This window comes from Zalophus californianus, chromosome 4, assembly GCF_009762305.2.
Source record: "Zalophus californianus isolate mZalCal1 chromosome 4, mZalCal1.pri.v2, whole genome shotgun sequence".
NCBI classification, from domain to species: Eukaryota; Metazoa; Chordata; class Mammalia; order Carnivora; family Otariidae; genus Zalophus; species Zalophus californianus.
In genome coordinates, this window is record NC_045598.1 from 95,860,911 (window position 1) to 95,881,419 (window position 20,509).

Consider the following 20,509-nt stretch of genomic DNA (forward strand, 5'->3'; position numbering starts at 1 on the left):
AACTGACTTAAGTCAAGACCAAGTATATGGAAGGAATCCAAAACACACAAAACTTGAGATTGAAAGACTTTGTTCATAAACATGTAATAAGCCAGCTGGCCCAATGCTAAGAAATACTAAGATACTTACATCTTAAAATCTTGAGGAAATACAAATTATATAAAATCATATAAAAATCCATGGTATAATCAAAATTCCTACCCCCCCCCTTTCTACAGAGAATACAAATGCTACATGTACTTGGGAACAGGAAGATACCAATTTTGGTAAACCTAATTTCTCTAGATCCCACATTTAATTGGTTAGTCCTGTATTTTCTGGGTTCAATATTCTTGACTTTAGTGAGGGTTACTGGAATTAAATAAATTATCAATTTTTTTGTGTGTGCCAGAAAGAATAAACTGTAACTGGAATTCTTGCTTCTAACTATTCACTACTGCACATTTCCCACTTTTCACAGGCACGGTTAGTCCTATTTCCTAGGATCATAAGGGACAGAACACCTTCCCCAACCCTCTTCCCAGAATTAAGATTTAATATAAAAATTAAAAAAGATTTCGCCTCCGGATAAAAAAGAACCACTACAAACTACGTCTGCTATTTTACCTTGCAAAAGCTAACGCAACCTGTGAGTCGAGTAACCTCTGTAAGAATTCAAACTCATTAAAGCCCCACACCATACCCGTGAATATTTTGGAGCCTAGGAGAGTGAATATTAAAGATTTCCACCAAAGACAACAAGAAGAAACGATTTAAGCGACAAGTCTTTACTTCAGAAAAGCAGTTTCTTTAATACCCCAGCTACTAATCCCACGCCGAGGACCGCGCGGCGCGGAAACCCTGGCGAATTTGAAAACAAACGTTGGTAAAGGCTCGGGGTGAAGGGCGGGGGCGGGGAGGGGGGAGCCTGGTAAGGGGGTTAGTAACTGACAGCTCGGCCTCGAAACGAGAAGCCTCAAGTAGGTCAGACTGTGTCAACGGTTTCAAATCCAGAGTCCACCCCAGTGGGCTTAAGGGAGTAGAGCAGCAGGAGGTAAGTATGGGTTTGGCGTCTTTCAGTGCTAAAGGGGCGGGATATCAGAACTGAGAGAGACCTAGAGCCCAAGCTCGGGGCAGTTCGCCTGCTCTCACCTCTCTTGGGGGCCTTGATCAGAGGCACCCCTCCAGTCCTCTCGCCGTTTTCCTGCTTGTCCTTGTGCTTGAAATCGCCCGGAACGCAGGAGCTGGGGTCACCATCGGAGCCGCGGTGGTGATGGTGCTTGTGCCGCTCCTTGTGGCCCTTATGCTTGGGCCCGGCCGCGCTCACCGTCAGGGGAGAGAAGGTGAAGAGGGCCGAGGTGCCTGGGGCCGGGAGCGGGGCAGCGACAGCGGGCCCGGCGGGTGCCAACGAAGGTGGCGGCGGAGGCGGCAGGAGCAGAGGCTCGACAGGGCCTGGGACGGTTGGGGCTGCATTCGTTGGCGGCAGCGGCCCGGGATGTTGGCGGCTGCGACGCCGCCGGTGAGGGGGAGCGAGAGGGGGGTCCTGGCTCGGCCGCCCCCGCTTCTCCTGAGACCCCCCACTGCTCGCTCGGCGCTGCCGCTTCACTCCCCGCGGCGAGACCCCAGCATGGGGTTTCTCCTTCCCTTCTTTGTCCGGCTCCTCCTGCGCCGCCACCGCCCGTACTACGCGCACCGCTCCGACCTGCGCAGCCATTTCACCCACAAACACACATTTAAATGGCCCGACCGCCCCCCCGTCCGCGTAGCGCGCAAGCGCCGCCCGCGCACGGCCCGCTGGGCATTGGAGTCTCTCCCCCGCCCTCCACTTCGCGGCGGTTGTTCCTCCGCAGCTGAACATACCGGAAGCGGCAGTTCCCAGCGCTTCCCCGCAGGCCTCTCCGAGCGAGGCCTATTGTAAAGCACCCTGGGCGGCGCAGAGCCTCATGGGAGCGGTAGTTCCCCCGCGCCCCCGCCGCCTCCCTGGCTCTGGGAGTGGAGGAGCGGAAAGAGAGCGTGCGCCGAGTCACGCTTCGGGCTGCGACGCAACGGCAGCTGGGCGGAGAGTTGCCGCCAACCGCCTTAACGGCCGAAACAATGTTAGTAGCTTTCAGAGTCTGTCGGCGCGTTCCCATTATCCGTGTTCTTGTGCCCCTTCATTATTTTACACGGAGTAGGTGGTCTCCATAGGTACTTTTAAATTTCATAGTTCTCTCATAACCTTTGTGAGGTAAAAGAATCTGCGGCCTTTTATCTTTATACAGGCGATGAAATGAAGAGGAAAGGGGAACTTGGTCATATGTAAAATGAGGGCGATTTGGGTTTAGAATCGAGTGGGGCCGCAATGAAGACATTTTTTAACCTCTTGGTGGGCATTGCTATGGTTACAGCTACAGGCGTAACAAGGCAGGTGCAAGACCTGCCTGGGAGCCTGGTGCGCGCCGCCCCACCTCGCTTTCCAGCCGCATCCCCTCTAATGCCTAGAAAGGTAGAGGGCCGTTTATTTTGAATCCATCCCCACAGTGACGAAAAATTTCTAGACGGAAAACCATGTTTTTAAACTTTTAAATGAGATTTTTTTTTTTCAAGTCGCAAGTATAAGGTTGCATAAATTTGAGAAGCGTGTCTACCACAGAACATTACAAAAATCGTCACTGTTCACCAAGGTTGCTGCCCGGAAATTCATTCACAATTCCATCGGCAAGATCTTAGATTTTTACCTAAGATTGTGTTCATATATTTGGCCCTTGATAAAGATCTTTGGGAATAACGTTACAGTGAAGTACTCAGAAATACCACTAATGCCTGAAGTATTCAGCTAAATGAACACTACAGTAAAGTTAGTTTTTAAAAACAAAGTTTATTCGGCACCCATTGTGTACATTGTACTACAATAAACAGGTTAAGATGTCATCCAATTTGCCCTATCATTAGGCTTCGTAATGAAACAAATGCTGTTTAAGTATTTCATGTTTTTAAAAGTTAAAAATAAACTTTCCTAAGTTTTAAAAAAAACTTAAATCATTAGAACTCGGGAATCCGCTGTAACAGGAATTACCCACTAATATGTTACATAAAATCAGATTTGAAAACTCAGATTTTCTAAAAATAAGGCAGATCCATATTCATATAGGAAATTTTTTAAACCTCTGATTGGTTGGATATAAGTTGCACATATTAATGTAGGACTTTTGAAATGAAAAATGCTACCAAAAGATAGCTATTTTGCTGATTATTCTTCCTGACTTGGTAACTGAATACCTTTGGTCAAAACATCAGAAATGTAGTTGAACATCTTGTTAGTGGATATATCCAAATAGAGAAATGATTCTCTTTATTTATATATTTTATTCTCTTAAATATAACTTCTCCTTTTCTTACTACTCTAGTTTTTCCACCTTTGGGAAGATGTGCAATGTATATTCCATTTAGGCAAAAATAATTCCCAGGGAATAGTCATTGTCACAAGTACGTGTCAGATTTTGTGAAACACTTTCTATAGTAAATTCTGGCAATGTAAACATTCATTTGAGATCCAATTCTTAAAAATATTTTGAAGTTTATATTTATGTAGAAAAGTAGAATAAAAATAACTTCCAAAATGAAAAATAAGTCCATTCTAAAACTGTTTCTCATACACTGTTCTCTACAAAGCTCAAGTGACAAACTTATTTCCAGTTTCCAGCCCAATATAAATGAGATGAAAATGTAAAATTTCTGGCACTTATTTGAATATTCTTTTCTAATATTGCTGTTAACACATTACAGTATCTTCATTGTTGAAATTATGAATATGGAAACCTTATTTTAGCTAATAGTATTCTAGTTTTCTTATTTGCAGATGCACTTGCAGCCTATATTCCAAAGTTGTGTTAAATATTCCAAGTTGGTGGTGGTTTCCTTGGTCCCTTGGGTTTTGAAAAACGATTTGCAAAACCTGGGAACAAAAATAAAATTGTATGAAAAGTTTTTTTAGTATAGAAATGAATAGATTTTGGAGTGTATTATAACATATGCAAGTACATGGACTTTTTTTCAAAAAGTTAGCAACATCTTTATTTTAATAATAGATTGTAAAGGCATAGTACTTAAGTTAATGCTTAAGTGATGACAGAATACTAATAACATTTTAATTTTGTAGAACACTTACAAATTTAATAATGGTAATAATTAGATGAAGAACCCTGTTTACAACAACCTTTGGTAATTCAGCATATACAGTTGACCCTTGAACAGCATTTTCTTTAGATTATGTATACGTATGGCAAACAAAATATGTGTTAATCAACTGTTTATGCTATGGGTAAGACTTCCGGTCAACAGTATGCTATTAAGAGTTAAGTTCTGGGAGATTTTAAGTTTCGTAGATTGTTGACTACACGGGGAGCAGGGTGGCATCCCTATCCTCCACATTGCTCAAAGGTCAACTGTAATATACTTTTTTTCCCAGTTTTATTGACATATTATTGACCTATAACATATGTAAGTTTAAGGTATACAACATGATGATTTGATACACGTATATATTGTGAAATGATTACCACATTAAGGCTAAATAACACCTCCATCCCCTCATAAGATAACCATTTTTTCGTGGTGATTACATTTATGATTTAAACTTTCAAGTATATAATACAGTACTCTTAAAATTATCATGCTGTACATTAGGCCCCCAGAACTTACTCATATTACAGCTGGAAGTTTATACCCTTTGACAAACATCTCTCCATCTCCCCAGCCACTGGCAACCACCATTCTACTCTATATTTCCATGAGTTTGGCTTTTTTAGATTCCGCATATAACTGAACACATACAGTATTTGTCTTTCTCTAGCTTACTTATCTCAGTATAATGCCCACAAGTTTCATCCATGTTGTCTCAAACAACAGGATTTCCTTCTTTTTTATGGCTGAATAATATTCATATATATGTGTATATGTATATAAAATGTATATATACATATTTTCTTTATCCATTCATCTGTCAGGTGGAGACTTAAGTTGTTTCCATGTCTTGTCTAATGTAAATAATAGTTCAATGAACATGGGGTGCAGATATCTCTTCTGAGGTAATGATTTCATTTCCTTTGGATATATACCAGAAGTAGGACTGCTGGATCATGTGATAGTTCTATTTTTTTGTGTTTTGAGGACTTCCATACTGTTTTCCATAATGGCTATACCAATTTACATGCACACCAGCATTATACAAGGGTTCTCCTTTCTCCACAGTCTAGCTAATACTTGTCTGTTGTCTTTTTGATAATGGCTATTCTGACAGGTGTGAGGTGATATCTCACTGTGGTTTTGATTTGCATTTCCCTGATTAGTGATATCAAGCATCTTTTCACATACCTGTTGGCCATGCATATGTCTTTTTCAGAAAAATGTCTATTCAAGTCCTTTGCCCATTTCTTAATTGAACTGTTTGGTTTTTATTTTTATTATTATTTTTTTAATTTATTTATTTGTCAGAGAGAGAGAGAGCGCAGCATAGGAAGCGGCACGCAGAGGGAAAAGCAGGCTCCCTGCTGAGCAAGGAGCCCGATGTGGGGCTCCATTCCAGGAGCCTGAGATCATGACCTAAGCTGAAGCAGATGCTTAACCAGACTGAGCCACCCAGGCATCCTGAATTGTTTGGTTTTTAAAGTAATATCCTATGTCTGCATCTTTTCACCCACCACACACTTATAAAAAAAAAAAAAAAAACCTAGGAAATTTCAATTTCAGAAAAATAAGCACTATTGCTTTACAAAATTATTGTATTAAACTCAGTTATATTTCTACTTCAGCCCAGAAAGCACTCGATTTACTAAGACATTCTGTTTGAAAAGCTTAGAAAAATAAACTAATAAACAATCCTGAAAAACTAAGTAATCACTTTTACTTATCTGTCTCCTTCAAACACTCCCCTCTGTCCCCCCTCTCACCGCAAAAGGAGGAAAACAAGGAAATTTTGCACAACCAATGAAAACAATTTCTGGGTCCTTTCAAAAAGATTTGTAGGTTGATAACATTGTCTCTATCACTTCAACATAAGACTTTTCTTTGATGATGGCATATTTTCTTTCTTTTTAAGATTTTATTTATTTATTTGACAGAGAGAGAGACAACAAAGGCAGGGGGAGTGGGAAAGGGAGAAGCAGGCTTCCCGCCCAGCAGGGAGCCCAATGCGGGGCTCGATCCCAGGACCCTGAGATCATGACCTGAGCCAAAGGCAGTCACTTAACCAACTGAGCCACCCAGGCACCCCATGATGATGGCATATTTTCAAGTTACTCTGGCACAGCAACTTTAGGCGCTCAAATTGAACAATGAAAGTTTTGAATAGAACTGATGAAAAGACCAGATGAGATACTTGTTAAAGCATCCAGCACAAAGCCTGGCACATCGTAACTACTTAAGTGTTTCTTCAATCAGAACCACAAAAACACTATACCAGAACTAGAAGAAAAGGAGAGTATGGAAGAGGGGAAGAAAAGAATATAAAAACAAGAACCCTACTAATATTAAATTTAATAATAGAACCACTAAATTCTACACCTGAAATTAATATTACATTGTATGTTAATTAACTGGAATTTAAATAAAAACTTAAATACCAGAAAAAAAATTTAATAATAGTGATGATTAAAAAAAAATTGGAGGGGGAGAAGCACACAGTTCATGTACATTTTACTCCTTTGAGTGATAAAAAAGAAAAAAGAAGGTAAAATATTTCAGGTTAAATAGTTTCATACACATAGTCACAAACTCATCTATTCAGTCTGGATATTTTGACTATATCCCAAGTGGACTGAGAATAGAAGTAGGAATATAATATACAAGCACTAAGTATCTGAAATTTAAGGAATACCTACATTCAGTTTTTTTCACTCATCAATTCTGATAGTTTAGAACAATAGTGAACTACCTTTTTTTGCATATAGGACAATTCAGGAAAAATAAAAATGTTTATAAACCACAAAATTTTTTAATTTTAATTTAATTTAATTTTAAATTCACATTTAGATACCTTTTTTAAGTAAAATAGAACTGCAATTTATATCGCTTCCTTTCTAAAAAAGAGCCAATGAAAGAGTTGTGCTTTTTAAGTAAGTAAATATTCAAATCTAAGCATATCTGAGAAGAAATAATATGGAGGAAGCTCTCTAATATTTTATCTTCATATTAGATCACAGACTGTTGTAAAGTTAGATGGGTCATGAATTACTCAAGTGGCCTCACGGATTAAGAGAAAAGGAAGCAAGGGAACATTTGTGTTCAGGCAAAGTTTGGTGCTTTTTTCATAGGTTATATAATAATCTATATGAATTTTTTAACTAAATGATTTCATAAGAATAATAACTTCTTTTTCCCTAACATTTTAAACCTTAGAGTTAATGTAATCCAAATAGAATTTTACAGCCCAAGAAACATATCTAGAGATTCTAGTTAAATATTTGGCCAAAGTGGAATGAATAGAGACCATAATCCAGGTGTGGCAGAGATTGCTACCTTTCCACCAAAATCTTTCCTTCCTTCTTCAGGAATAGAATTGTATCTCAGCAACTGCCTCCCCAGCATTATTACATTTCCCAGTCACTCTTGCAATTTAGATGCAGCACATGTCCAAATTCCCTTCAAGGGAATGTGAGCTGACATGATGTTGCCACTTCCAGGACAGTCAGTATCCTAAGACCAGAAGAGGAGGCCACACCTCTTACACATTTTCCTCTCATCTTCTTGCCACCTGCAATCTGGATGTGGCAGCAACCCAGTTCTAACCATACAGACAAGGACAATACCACAGAGCAGCAGTTCTCAAGGTCTTGTCCTAGGGAATCCTAGGGGGCTCCCAGACCATTTCAGGGGTTCAGCTTTTTAGGTAATTATAATTTTTAGTAATAATAGCCTATATTAATTACTATGCTTCTTACAGAAATTTGTAGTATATGTGATACTATCTTAAAGAGTATCATGAATTTATGTCATATAGAATAATAGGATGCTTAAAATAATATGAAATTATTTTAAGTTTATAGTTGGGGCAGTGGGGCAAACAATTCCTTTAAACTGTCAGAATTGTGCTTCAGCTCCTATGTAGAATGAGCAATATAAGATTAGATAGCAACTGTTGTTCTTATTATCATACTTGTGTATTTTTTATAGCTTTGATTAGCTATGAACTGGAGTATCATAGCATCTCAGAATTTCATTTGGCTTTGGCTAGTCACATTCATTTAATACATGCCAACAGAGTCATTTGGTTGCCTAGCTTCATTTTCTGCTATGCCAGGCATTTCAGTCCTAGGTAAGATGTTCAGAGGTAGCTAAGGTCAAAAATGAAAAGATAAATTGGGCGCCTGGGTGGCTCAGTCGTTAAGCGTGTTCCTTCGGCTCGGGCCATGGTCCAGGGTCCTGGGATTGAGTCCCACATCGGGCTCCCTGCTCAGCAGGAAGCCTGCTTCTCCCTCTCCCACTCCCCCCTGCTTGTGTTCCCTCTCTCGTTGTGTCTCTCTCTGTCAAATAAATAAATAAAATCTTTAAAAAAAAAGAAAAGTTGAATGGAAAGAATATAAATATAACGACCTATACATCAACTTTGAATCATACTTAAAGTTGTATCATACTATAAGATAAACATTTTTTTAAAACTCTGTTGGAAAATAACACACATACCAAAATTCAGAAAGGAGCTGGAGCAATTTGACTGAACGGCGTCTGCAGGCTTGTTTGGGGAAGAATTACAGATACCTAGAATCAAAACAAAAAAATGTAAGGGAAAAAATGAAGACAGACTCCGATTACTGTTTATCAGACCACATAATTTTGAAATTAAATATTTCCTCCAAAGTAATACTCCCAAATAAACATATTATTATAAAATATAACAAAATATAGATGCTCAAATGCTTGAAAATTTTTGTGTGGGTATTTTTTTAAAGGGTTTTTTTTTTTCCTTTGGAAACATTGTCCAGTAAAGCCCAACACTAAAGAGAATCACCAGGGTATTCAGAAATAACATCCATTACATTGTGAATCAGCTTCTTGGGGGATTCATATTGTGGTTTTTTATTTCATTTTACTTTGCACTCCGATCACTTTTTTTTTTTTTGAGAAAGAACGCACCCACACAGGGGACTGGGGGAGGGGGAGGGGCAGAGGGAGAGAGAAAATCCTAAGCAAGCTCCATCCTGGATCTCTCAGCCCTGAGATCATGACCTGAGCCGAAATCAAGAGGCAGATGCCTAACCAGCTCAACCACCCAGGCACCCCTGCACTCTGATCACTCTTAACACGTTTTTTTTTTTTAAGATTATTTATTTATTTATTTATTTGTCAGAGAGAGAGAGAGTGAGAGAGCACGACAGGCAGAGGGAGAAACAGCCTCCCTGCTGAGGAAGGAGCCCAATGTGGGACTCGATCCCAGGACCCATGACCTGGGCTAAAGACAGATGCTTAACCTACTGAGCCACCCAGGTATCCCTCTTAACATGTTTTTAATTAATTTGTTTTCCATATGAGTTCATCCATGGCACATCTATGGTTTTTCTTACAAGTATCCTTTACTCCTGAATATCTTTCTTCACTTTCCAGCCTATCTTTTCCGCATTATAGACGATTCTAGTTAGGTCCAGAATCTCCCAAAAGCATTATTATATTGCTTTGTTTTGCTATTTTAACTACTTACAGGTAGGTTTAAAAATATGTTTCTCGGGCGCCTGGGTGGCTCAGTCGGTTAAGCGACTGCCTTCGGCTCAGGTCATGATCCTGGAGTCCCGGGATCGAGTCCCGCATCGGGTTCCCTACTCAGCAGAGAGTCTGCTTCTCCCTCTGACCCTCCCCCCTCTTGGGCTCTCTCTCTCTCACTCTCTCGCAAATAAAAAAATAAAAACTTAAAAAAATATATATGTTTCTCTTCCCAGCACTTTAATATATTCATGTAACAGTTTCTGCCCAATTTTAAAAACAATCCAGTGAAAACATCATCCACATTTTGCATGTGCACTACCTAGCAGTGAAAGAAGATAATTTCAGGTTTGTATAAACCTTCTATAAGATTTTGTGTAAAAACAGCATATGATTAGGGAGAAATTATTAAATATTCACCTTTTTTAGGTATTCAACATTTTGAGTGTACAGCATGAGGACTGCATCTATGTTTGTAAATAATGGCCTAATGTTAGGATTCAAAAAAACCCTCCCTCTTCATGGAGGTACTTGAGTATGAATCACTAGAGTACATAGTGAATTTCAATCAGATTGAATTACAATACATATTTATTGAATGCCTATTAGGTGCAAGCATTGAGCTAGGCACTTAGGATACAGACATGAATAAGAAGTGAGTGAAGGTGAGAAAGTTCAGGACATATCCATCATCATTAAACTGCATATGAGCTGACAGTTGTATACATCCTTCAGAAAGAAAACATTGTGCCCAAAGGGAATGTTGGATTTGTTTTGTTTTGTTTTGTTTTTTTATCACGGGACAAAGATTCTGCAAATATATATCAAAGGGAACTGCTATTTTGCATATTGGCTTATCACAGTTTGGTTTGCTTTTTTTTTTTTCAAAATGGCAGTGCCGTATGGTTGAACTTAATATACTTGTAAGTACCTGGTTTTGTTAAGTTATTACATAAACAAGACTGATTATCCTATAATTTACTTTTCTCACTTAATGAAATATCTTGGTTTTTTTCCTATGGCAGCTCCAGTAGAACTATATTATGTCATAGATATTTTTATGCTGCCTGCCCAGCATTAATTCCTCCTTCTGATAACAGAACTTGAGTTTTCCTTTAGGAAACCACCCCTCCCCAATTTTCAGCTCCCATACTTCTGGTGAAGTTGATTCTACCCTTAGATCAAGGAACTGACCTATGACTGGGGCTAATTTTCAGTTGGTACATTGCCATGGTCATACCAGTTGTTTAGGTCTGACCTCATTTCTTAGTGGTCAGTGTCCATGTGTAACAACTGTTAAATATTTTAATAATAGTTAACAGTATGACAGTATGACACTGCTCTGCTTAATCATATGAATATACTGGCAATAACTGGTTCAAGGATGAGCAAATGAACCAAACCAAGACAGGCCCAATCAGCCCTAGTCATCAGACTGTTGCTTGAGCAACCAGGAAGGAGCTCATTTTTTTCCATCACAAGCCTGAAACCATATAGTAAAAGCCTCCCCATGAATGAGCAAGCACAGAGTAAAACAAAGCTGGAGATATGAAATGAGATTAGGTCCTGATTATATCATTTGAACTCTTGGTTACAGGCCAATGAATTCCCCTTTTCTGCTTAAACTAGCTTAAGCTGGATTTTCTATCACTTGCAACTGAAGGATACCTGAGTAATTAACGTTTCCCACCAAAAGTAGGCATCAGGCATCATGGTCAATAGCTTTAATTCTTGTCACCCTATAATTCACTCTCCACACAGCAGCCAGAGGGGTCTTTTTAAAAAACAGACATGTAACATCTCTGCCCAAAGCTCTTCAATGACTGACTTCCCATTGCACTTAGAATAAACTCTAAACTACTTAACATGACCCGTAAAGATTTAACTACCTTCTCCCCCACCTCCACCATCTTGTCAGCCACTCTTTATTGCTCTGTCCTCTTAATACCATGAAGCTATGATGGCTTCCTCTCAGCTCCTACAACACACCAAACTCACACCTCTGTGCTGTTGCATATGCTGTTCCTCTATCTGGAGGGCTCCTCTCCCCGCTCGTCTCCTGGCTGGCTACTCCTGCATGTCTCAGGTTTAATCATCACTTAGAAAGGTCCTCCTGGACCACTCTTTCTAAAATAAATCCGCTTTGTTATTCTCTCTCAAAGTTACCCTCTTGGTTTACAAAGCCAAAACAAAACCAAAACTCTTGGTTTCCTGCACAGCATTTATCACCATGTGTTATTATGTACGTATCTGAATTGTTTAATATCCGAATCCCTCAGTAGACTTAAGTTCCACGAAGGCATAGCCCAATACCTGTTGTGTTTGCCATCATATACCCAGTGCCTTGCAGAATGCCTGGCACATAGTAGGCACTCAATGAATATTCAATGACTGCATAACACTATGCTTAAATGCCTGCTTAAAACACCAGATGAAGAATCCTCATTTTATTAAAAGTAGGACCAGCTTTAACTGCAGACCAGTTAGAGATCCAGGTAAAAGGGAGAACATCTGGACTTCAGGAGTCATGAACCATTTGGAAGGGTAAGAGGACACATACCCAAGTACAGGCAGATAAATCTAAAGCTTCAGGATATTTTGAGGGCCAGATATTGTTCTTCATTTAAGGACAAAAGACCAGAAGATGAAGGCAACTGAGAAATTGAAATTAGCTTAGATCTAGAGAATGATCTGGGAGGTCTTATTTAGAAATAAGACTCAGAATCTCTGAGAGTCCCACCACATATTGAATCTATGCCAACCTAAATTTACCTGAAGTTTCTGTCTCCTTGATATCCCCAAGATAGGGTTGGGGCTATACAAAAAAAGGGTTTTTTTGTTTTGTTTTGTTTTTAAAGAGAAAAAAAACGGTGTTTCATAAGCTAAGCTGTTCAAATCAACCTGGCTAGTTATTCAAGTCAGTCACTTCTTTGTTTTGGGCTCTTTTATTTCCCCTGTTTTATACTACAGTTTTCTCTAAAATGTTTAAATTCTCTTTTGACTCACATTAGAGGAAGGAGTATATTTTCCAATCATACTTTAGCCGTCATAGGTGAGAAATCCTTTCACTTCTAAGATCAGGTTTACTCTCAATGAAAACAGGCTAGCACAAGTTTATTGTGAGGGAAGTGAAGAGAAAACTTAGTTGAAATAGGTAAGATTCAGCTATAAACCTTCTTATATAGACAATACCATAAATTATGTTTTCTCAGCACTCTTTGTCCTTCCCTAAAACACCAGTACAATTCCAAATAGCTGTTTGGTCCTTGATGATTAACCAAGTGGATCTAATTCATAAGAAGTGTATCACTATTTTTTAATATACTTTGTAGTCTTAAATAAGGATTTCTCAGATAATCATTTTCCCACAGTTTCAGGAGTCTTTCGGTTTTGTTTTCATTACAATATAGCAAAAATAATAAGCAACAGACTTATTGCTAATAATACTTGGCAAAAATGGAAACGTGTCAATACTTTGCTTCTTTCATTAAATCAACACATTTGTTTCACAATATGCTTTGCTGTGACTATTTTCAAAGAAAATACATCTGAGGTTAGATTGCTAGGAATTTTAAATAACACACTTGTATGACAGCATCTTAGAATGGGTAGAAAGTGCCAAACATCGTATTATTATTCCCGTCTGTTACACAGAAACTCCCCCTCCCCTTATTCCCTTCCAATATTAGCACTGTGGAGCCTCACACGCTACAAGGCCTGGGAGTGATCGTTCTGATACAAAGGGCCCTAGCAAGGCTCTGTATAGGAATAATATTGTTAATGTTTTCACAGAGGGGTTATAGAAGGAAAAATTACATAATTGTGAAAGTGTATGTGTATTCTAAAAAACAAGTAAAAAGAAACTTACTCTTTTTCATGTTTCTCAAAATTTTCAAGCTCTACAAAAATGAAAAGGAAAATGTTAGTTTTTTCTTGTTTTCCTATGAAATCCAAAATAGTTTAATCAAGTAGAAATATAGACTTCAGTCGAAAGGATTAATTTGCTTAAAAATAGCCATCAAATGCACAAAATTGTTTTTCCATCTTGCTATTTGAATCCAGTGCAAAGTCTCCACTTGATTTTATATTGCTATTTTTTCCCATCCACATTAAGAATCACTCTATGTATTTAAAAGTAGTGCTATCAAAATATCAGAGAAAAAAGGAGTTCCTACTTTTCTCCATTAGGACCATTCTGGAAACCACAATGGCTCCAAAGATAGCTGTAATATGCGGCCATTCCCACTCTAGCCAAGAACTTCTGCCAATCATACTCTGAACTAAATTTACTAAGGTCCACTCCATACTGTTACCATGCTACTTCCTTCTCCGTCCATTCAGCAAACCCACTCTGCCTCCTTTATGGTGAAGTCCCTCACTTATCTCTTCCAGGAACCGACCCATATTCCTTCCCTTCTTCACATACCTCTGCATGTATTTTTTTAATCAAAAAGAACAAATTAAATTTTTTAATTTGTTCTTTTTGATATCTTCATGTTGTTTCTCATACAGGCTTTCTATCCCAATGGATTAACTGTCCTCTTTTCAAGGACAGGTAGAGATCCTTTAGGACATTTCTACTTTCCTAACACCTAACAGAAGTGTATTTTTCTATATAATAGATAATAAATTCTTTTTGGGAGGAATTTTTATTTAAATTTTAAAAAATAAATCATTAATTTATAATTCAAAATATTGTAGTCAAAATGCTCCCATCTTTGTTCTCCATCTACCCAGTTTCTGACCCTCCCTCCACAGATAACCATTACTGTTCATTTCTTATGTATCCTTCCAGAGTCACTTATAACATATAATACAAATATTGATCATATTTTCTACCTTTTAAGGAAAAGTTAATAAATTATAAATAAATACACTGAGAGAGTCCTCATTCCTTTTTTACCTATCTAGTATTTCATTACATGCGTATACTATGATTTATGAATTATTTAATCAGTTACCCTAATGATGAAGTCTTGTTTCCAATCAGCTATTCTTTTTTTTTTAAGATTTTATTTATTTATTTGAGAGAGAGAGAATGAGAGATAGAAAGCACAAGAGGGAAGAGGGTCAGAGGGAGAAGCAGACTCCCCGCTGAGCTGGGAGCCCGATGTAGGACCCGATCCCGGGACTCCAGGACCATGACCCGAGCCGAAGGCAGTCGCTCAACTGAGCCACCCAGGCGCCCTCCAATCAGCTATTCTTATAATCTAATTTCCATCTCGATTCTGGCAGCAGGGGACAGATGGAGGGTGTGAACACCTTCAAAAATGAAGACTCTGGCATGTTTGTTAAAACTCCCATCTTTTTTACCTTAGTCCTTGTGAAACCTTTTCCAGGAGTCTTCAATGTCTGTTTTGAAGATGTTGAATTTTCCATGGTATTAGGACAACTAGTAGAATAAGTCTCTATAGGCTGAGCCTGCACACCTTTAAAAAAAATGTTTTGTTGCATAGCTTGTTAAGCCTTTGGGATATATATAGTTATATATTCAGTAATTCTTAGCTTGGCTTTTTTATGTATTATTTTTACAATATACTATGGGTTTTTTTAATGTATTATTTTTATCTCGTTTAATCATTCTTTATACCTTTACCATTTAGGTCCTACTTTTTTGTTAATCTTTTAGAAGTCTCATTTTTATAGCTTTTTTGAGAGGAATGTACTGGTCACTTACAATCTTCATCAGCAAGAATGAAGGACTCCAGGGTTCTTTCTGGGAGTGGAGGTGGGGGGGGAGAAGAACGATCTTGATGTAGATCTGTGATAAGAGCAGACAACAAAAGAAAACAAAACAAAAATCTATCAATTAAAAGTTAGAAGTCAAAACCCCTTTTTGGTGTTGCATAACTTTTCCAACTTTTCAATATTAATCTACAACAAGCAAATAAAAAGTAATCTGAACAATAACTGCAGCCTCAAGAATTTTTTGTTGTTCTAGCTTTTTAGCCAATCAGTCTATGATGCATCAAAACTTGTGCTCCCTTAGGAAAGTAATTTTCCAAAGAAATTGAACTTGAAATTAATCAAGCTTCTGGTTCTAACCGCCATTTTACATAGAATCCTGGGGATAGTGTAACATGTTAATAAATAAAACCATGAGAATATAAATAACAAAAATCCAGAATATTCAGTCTTTAGGACAAATGACCCATGCTCCTCTACAAATAAATGGCATGAGGAAATATAAAAAGAAGGGAAAACTGTTACAGATTTTAAAAGACTTAACAAATATATAAACCAAATGCAGTGTGTAGACTTTGATTCCAGATGCATATAAACCAACTGTAGGGGCGCCTGGGTTGGGCTCAGTTGGTTGGGTGACTGCCTTCGGCTCGGGTCATGATCCCAGGGTCCTGGGATCTAGCCCCACATCGGGTTCCCCGCTCGGCAGGAAGCCTGCTTCTCCCTCTCCCACTCCCCCTGCTTGTGTTCCCTCTCTCGCTGTGTGTCTCTCTCTGGCAATTAAATAAATAAATAAATAAAAATCTTAAAAAAAAAAAAAAGAAAGCTCAGCAGACAGTTAAATTTCTTAAAAAAAAAAAAAAACCCAACTGTAAAAAGACATTTTTGAGGCAATTTGAGAAAATTGAAAAAATTCTGGATATTAGATCATATTAAGGCATTATTGTTAATTTCACTGGTGTGATAATGTTATTATGGTAGGCTTAAAATGTGTTTGGAATTTTCCATTATATAAAGAATTTTAAATAATAGAGCTATTTTCCCACAATAAAGTCCTAAAGATACAAAGGGTGTATGATAATCTCATTATACAGTACTGAGTATAATTACATACTATATTGTCCTTTGAAACTGAAAATGTGGCTCAGTGCTAGAGTTCCACCTATCTTTGGTCTTTGGGTTCTTTAGGCCTTAGAATTTGTCTCTAAAGCAAGTTCTCTTGTTTCTTTCTTATATACTGGGTGATATGCAAAAGTAAAGTACAACCCTTATTTCCAGCACCTTATATAATACCTGGTATATAGCAGGCACTTAATAAATATTTGATAACTACTCTGAAGTTGCTTATCATCTTCCAGTTTGCTGTTAGAAAATACACTGAGAACTAAAGCTAACTTGCAGTTAATGATATCCTGCCAAATATCTTCCTAAAATACCACTTTCATCTTATTTTTTATTTTTTATTTTTTTATTATGTTATGTTAATCCCCGTACATTACATCATTAGTTTTTGATGTAGTGTTCCATGATTCATTGTTTGCATATAACACCCAGTGCTCCATGCAGAACGTGCCCTCTTTAATACCCATCACCAGGCTAACCCATCCTCCCACCCCCCTCCCCTCTAGAACCCTCAGTTTGTTTCTCAGAGTCCATAGTCTCTCATGTAAAATACCACTTTCATCTTATTGCTCCCCTGTTGAAGAACCTACAATGCTTATTACTTATTACATTAAGTCTAAATTCTTCCACCTAGCTCTGTGTATGATAGAATACACATAATAAAAGTTGCTATTAATGACAGCACATTTACAGTGTTGTGTAACCATCACCACTATTTCAAAAACATTTTCATCACCCTAAAAAGAAACTCCATACCCATTTAGCAGTCACTTCCCATTTCCTCTAGATCGGATTGGCAACCATGAATCTGCTTTCTCTATATATAGATTTCCTTGACCTGGATATTTTATCTGCCTAACTTTAAAATCCTTCAGAATCTTTCCACATTTTATCCAAATTTATTTTTCATAGTTCCCAAAACAGATCCTCTATTGCAATTAAATTAACCTACTCACCATTTCTTTATACTCATCATGCTTATTTCTACCTTTTAAGTCAATGTTACCCTGATCCCAGCTCCTGGAATTCCCTCCTTTTTCCTCTGTCTACCCATATTCTTAAATTTATTTCTTCTACTCAGTGAAGCATTTCCTAACCACTCCAGTAATACCTCCTTTTTTTCCAGACTCCTGGTGATTATAATCAGTCCACACAGATTATCAGTTAATGGTTCCAAGTAAGTATTAATTTTGCCTACCCAATTTGAATATAAACATTAAACAGTACCTTTTCCTATATATCCTGACTATTCTAACACTGTATAAGGCATATAGAACTTGCTTAGGAATGGCTCATTTAATAATTATCTAATAAAAATTGTAATAGGTAACATTTAATGAAGGCTTATTATTTGACAACCACTGTGTTAAAAGGTTTATAAGCATTGTCTCACTTAACCCTTACAAAAACCCTCTAAGAAACGAGTCCTATTATCCTCATATTATAAATGAGGGAAATCAATAGAGAAAGTATATAATTTAACCAAGGTTATGCATTTTGATAACTACTGGTAAGCTAAAGATTTGGATTAAAGCCTATCTGACTCCAAAGCTCATTAACCTCTATGTTAAACTACCTATGTAATTTGAAGGGGCAACTACCACCTGTTATAATGTATGTAAAGTACCTATATGTGCCCAATAAATGTTAACTGTGGATGTTGTTATTTGATGTATAAAACAAGCAAAACTCAGGGCACCTGGGTGGCTAGACGGTTAAGCATCTGCCTTCAGCTCAGGTCAGGATCCCAGGGTGCCAGGAGTCCCAGGATGGAGCCCTGTGTTGGGCTCCCAGCTCAGCAGGGAGTCTGCTTCTCCCTCTGCCCCTCCCCTGCTCCTTCTCTCTCTCTCTAGCTCACTCTCTCTCTCTCAAATAAATAAATAAAATCTAAAAAAAAAAAAGCAAAGCTCAAGAAAATACTGGAGAAGCAACAGCAAGTAAAAGAATCACACTGCCAACAATGGTAAAACCTATAAAATAGAAATGCTGCAAAGTGTTAAGAGATTTCTACTTGAAATAGGGTTTCTTTGTTGTTTGTTTGTTTGTTTGTTTGTTTTAAGGATTATGTATCAAGGAGCAGAATTCTAAACTCCGGTGTTTTCCTTGCCCTTGACAAAACAAAACCCCTAGCCTGGGAAAATCAGAAATAAACCAATAAATAGTGGGAGCTATTATGGGAACCATGCCATCTCCTGAGGTGAATTACTCTAAACTTAACGAGTCATTCTTATAGTATAAATTCTTAGGGCTAAATGTCATCTAAAGCCAGGGGAAATTTTTTACCTGATTTGGGACTCCGGAGTTTTACACTCTGCAAGAAAGAAAGAAGAGAAAAGTGAAAAAAGAAAACGTACACAAATTTACAAACTCAAAGCAATAAAAGGCATTTTTGAAAGCATATTTCATATAGTTATAGAGATAGTTATGAAATGTTGACCTTATTTTTCCTAATTTGTAAGCACACTAAATTGTGAAAAGACATCCTTAACTCTTACAGTGCTTTATTCTCCTTTTGTAAACTTATTTTTTCCTTTTTTTATAAAGAAAGCTTATGAATTTTTAATATTTTTAAATTATTTTTTAAACTTCAAGTATAATTAACATACAGTGTTATATTAGTTTCAGGTGTAAAATGAAACGATTCAACAATTCTATATATGACTCAGTGCTGTTCACAATAAGTGTACTCTTAATCCTGTTCCCCTATTTGACCCATGCCCCCCCCACCTCCCCTCTGCAAACCCTCACTTTGTTCTCTATAACTATGAGTCTATTTTTTGTCTGTCTCTTTTTTCTTTGCTCATTTGTTTTGTTCCTTAAATTCCACATGTAAGTGAATCATATGGTATTTGTCTTTCTCTGTCTGACTTATCTCACTTAGCATAATACCCTCTAGGTCCATCCATTTGTCACAAATGGCAAGATCTCATTCTTTTTTATGGCTGAGTAATATCCCATGATATGTATGTGTATAGTATATGTGTGTATACATATGTATGTCATATCTTCTTCTTTATCCATTATCTGTGGATGGGCACTGGGTTGCTCCCTTAGCTTAGCTATTATAAAGAATGCTGCAGTAAACATAGGGGTGCATATAGCAGGCACTATCTTTTCAAATTAGTGTTTTTGTTTTGTTTGGTAAATACCCAGTAGTAGAATTACTAGATCATATGGCAACTCTATTTTTAGCTTTTTGAGGAACTTCCATACTGTCTTCCATAGTGGCTGCACCAGTTTGCATTCCCACCAGTTCACAAGGGTTCCCTTTTTCCCACATCCTTACCAACACTTGCTTTTTGTTTTTGATTTTAACCATTCTGACTGGTGTGAGGTGATATCTCATTGTGATTTTGATTTGCATTTCCCTGATGATTAGTGATGGGCATCTTTTCATGTCTGTTGGCCATCTGTATTTCTTCTTTGGAAAAATGTCTATTCATGTTTTCTGTCCATTTTTAAAATTAGAGATTACTTAGGTTTTTTTAGTGTTGAGTTGTATAAGTTCTTTAAATATTTTGGATATTAACCCCTGATCAAATACATCATTTGCAAATATCTTCTGCCATAACCTTATGGTGATTTTTTTTAAAAGATTTTATTTATTTATTTAATTGACAGAGAGAGAGAGAGAGAGAGACAGCGAGAGAGGGAACACAAGCAGGGGGAGTGGGAGAGGAAGAAGCAGGCTTCCTGCCAAGCAGGGAGCCCGATGAGGGGCTCAATCCCAGGACCCTGGGATCATGACCTGAGCCGAAGGCAGTCACTTAACCAACTGAGCCACCCAGGCACCCCCCTTATGGTGATTTTTATATGTCATGGCAATTGGTCCTAAACTAATCCTTTTTTTATTTATTTCCTTCCTACTCAGAACATTTCCCAGAAAATTTAATTGGAGGTAAACTGTTGAAATTGAAATTTCTTCATGACATTGGAAAAGGAGTGATTGTTCTTAGCTCTAGCAGTTGTTAAGATAAAGACCATTACATGTGAGCATATTATTAACAATAATAATAACTACTAACATATTAAAAGTGTAATTTTTTAAAAGATT

General features: G+C 37.7%; 2 protein-coding genes and 1 long non-coding RNA gene across 5 annotated transcripts in view; 1 reads left to right on the top strand and 2 right to left on the bottom strand.

Moving 5' to 3' along the window:
* The window catches only part of RSBN1 (round spermatid basic protein 1), a 54,003-nt gene extending 52,039 nt beyond the window's left edge, over nt 1–1,964 (bottom strand). For both annotated transcript variants that reach the window (XM_027610151.2, XM_027610162.2), the window contains exon 1: nt 1,132–1,964. In XM_027610151.2, the coding sequence (XP_027465952.1) occupies nt 1,132–1,837 (706 nt within the window). In that variant the 5' untranslated portion in view covers nt 1,838–1,964. The remainder of the gene's footprint in view (nt 1–1,131) is intronic.
* Nucleotides 921–20,459, top strand: LOC113931943. Of its 2 annotated transcripts, none has more exons than XR_003522923.1 (3): nt 921–1,033; nt 17,582–17,632; nt 20,327–20,459. It is a non-coding gene; the product is annotated as an uncharacterized LOC113931943 (long non-coding RNA). The 2 variants fall into 2 exon arrangements; XR_003522924.1 differs by lacking the exon at nt 921–1,033 and adding an exon at nt 1,988–2,075.
* The window catches only part of PTPN22 (protein tyrosine phosphatase non-receptor type 22), a 60,825-nt gene continuing 43,130 nt past the window's right edge, over nt 2,815–20,509 (bottom strand). The window contains 6 exon segments of the mRNA XM_035727171.1: nt 2,815–3,913; nt 8,638–8,712; nt 13,517–13,547; nt 14,962–15,077; nt 15,326–15,409; nt 18,739–18,766. Coding sequence (XP_035583064.1) covers nt 3,849–3,913; nt 8,638–8,712; nt 13,517–13,547; nt 14,962–15,077; nt 15,326–15,409; nt 18,739–18,766 — 399 coding nt within the window. The 3' untranslated portion in view covers nt 2,815–3,848.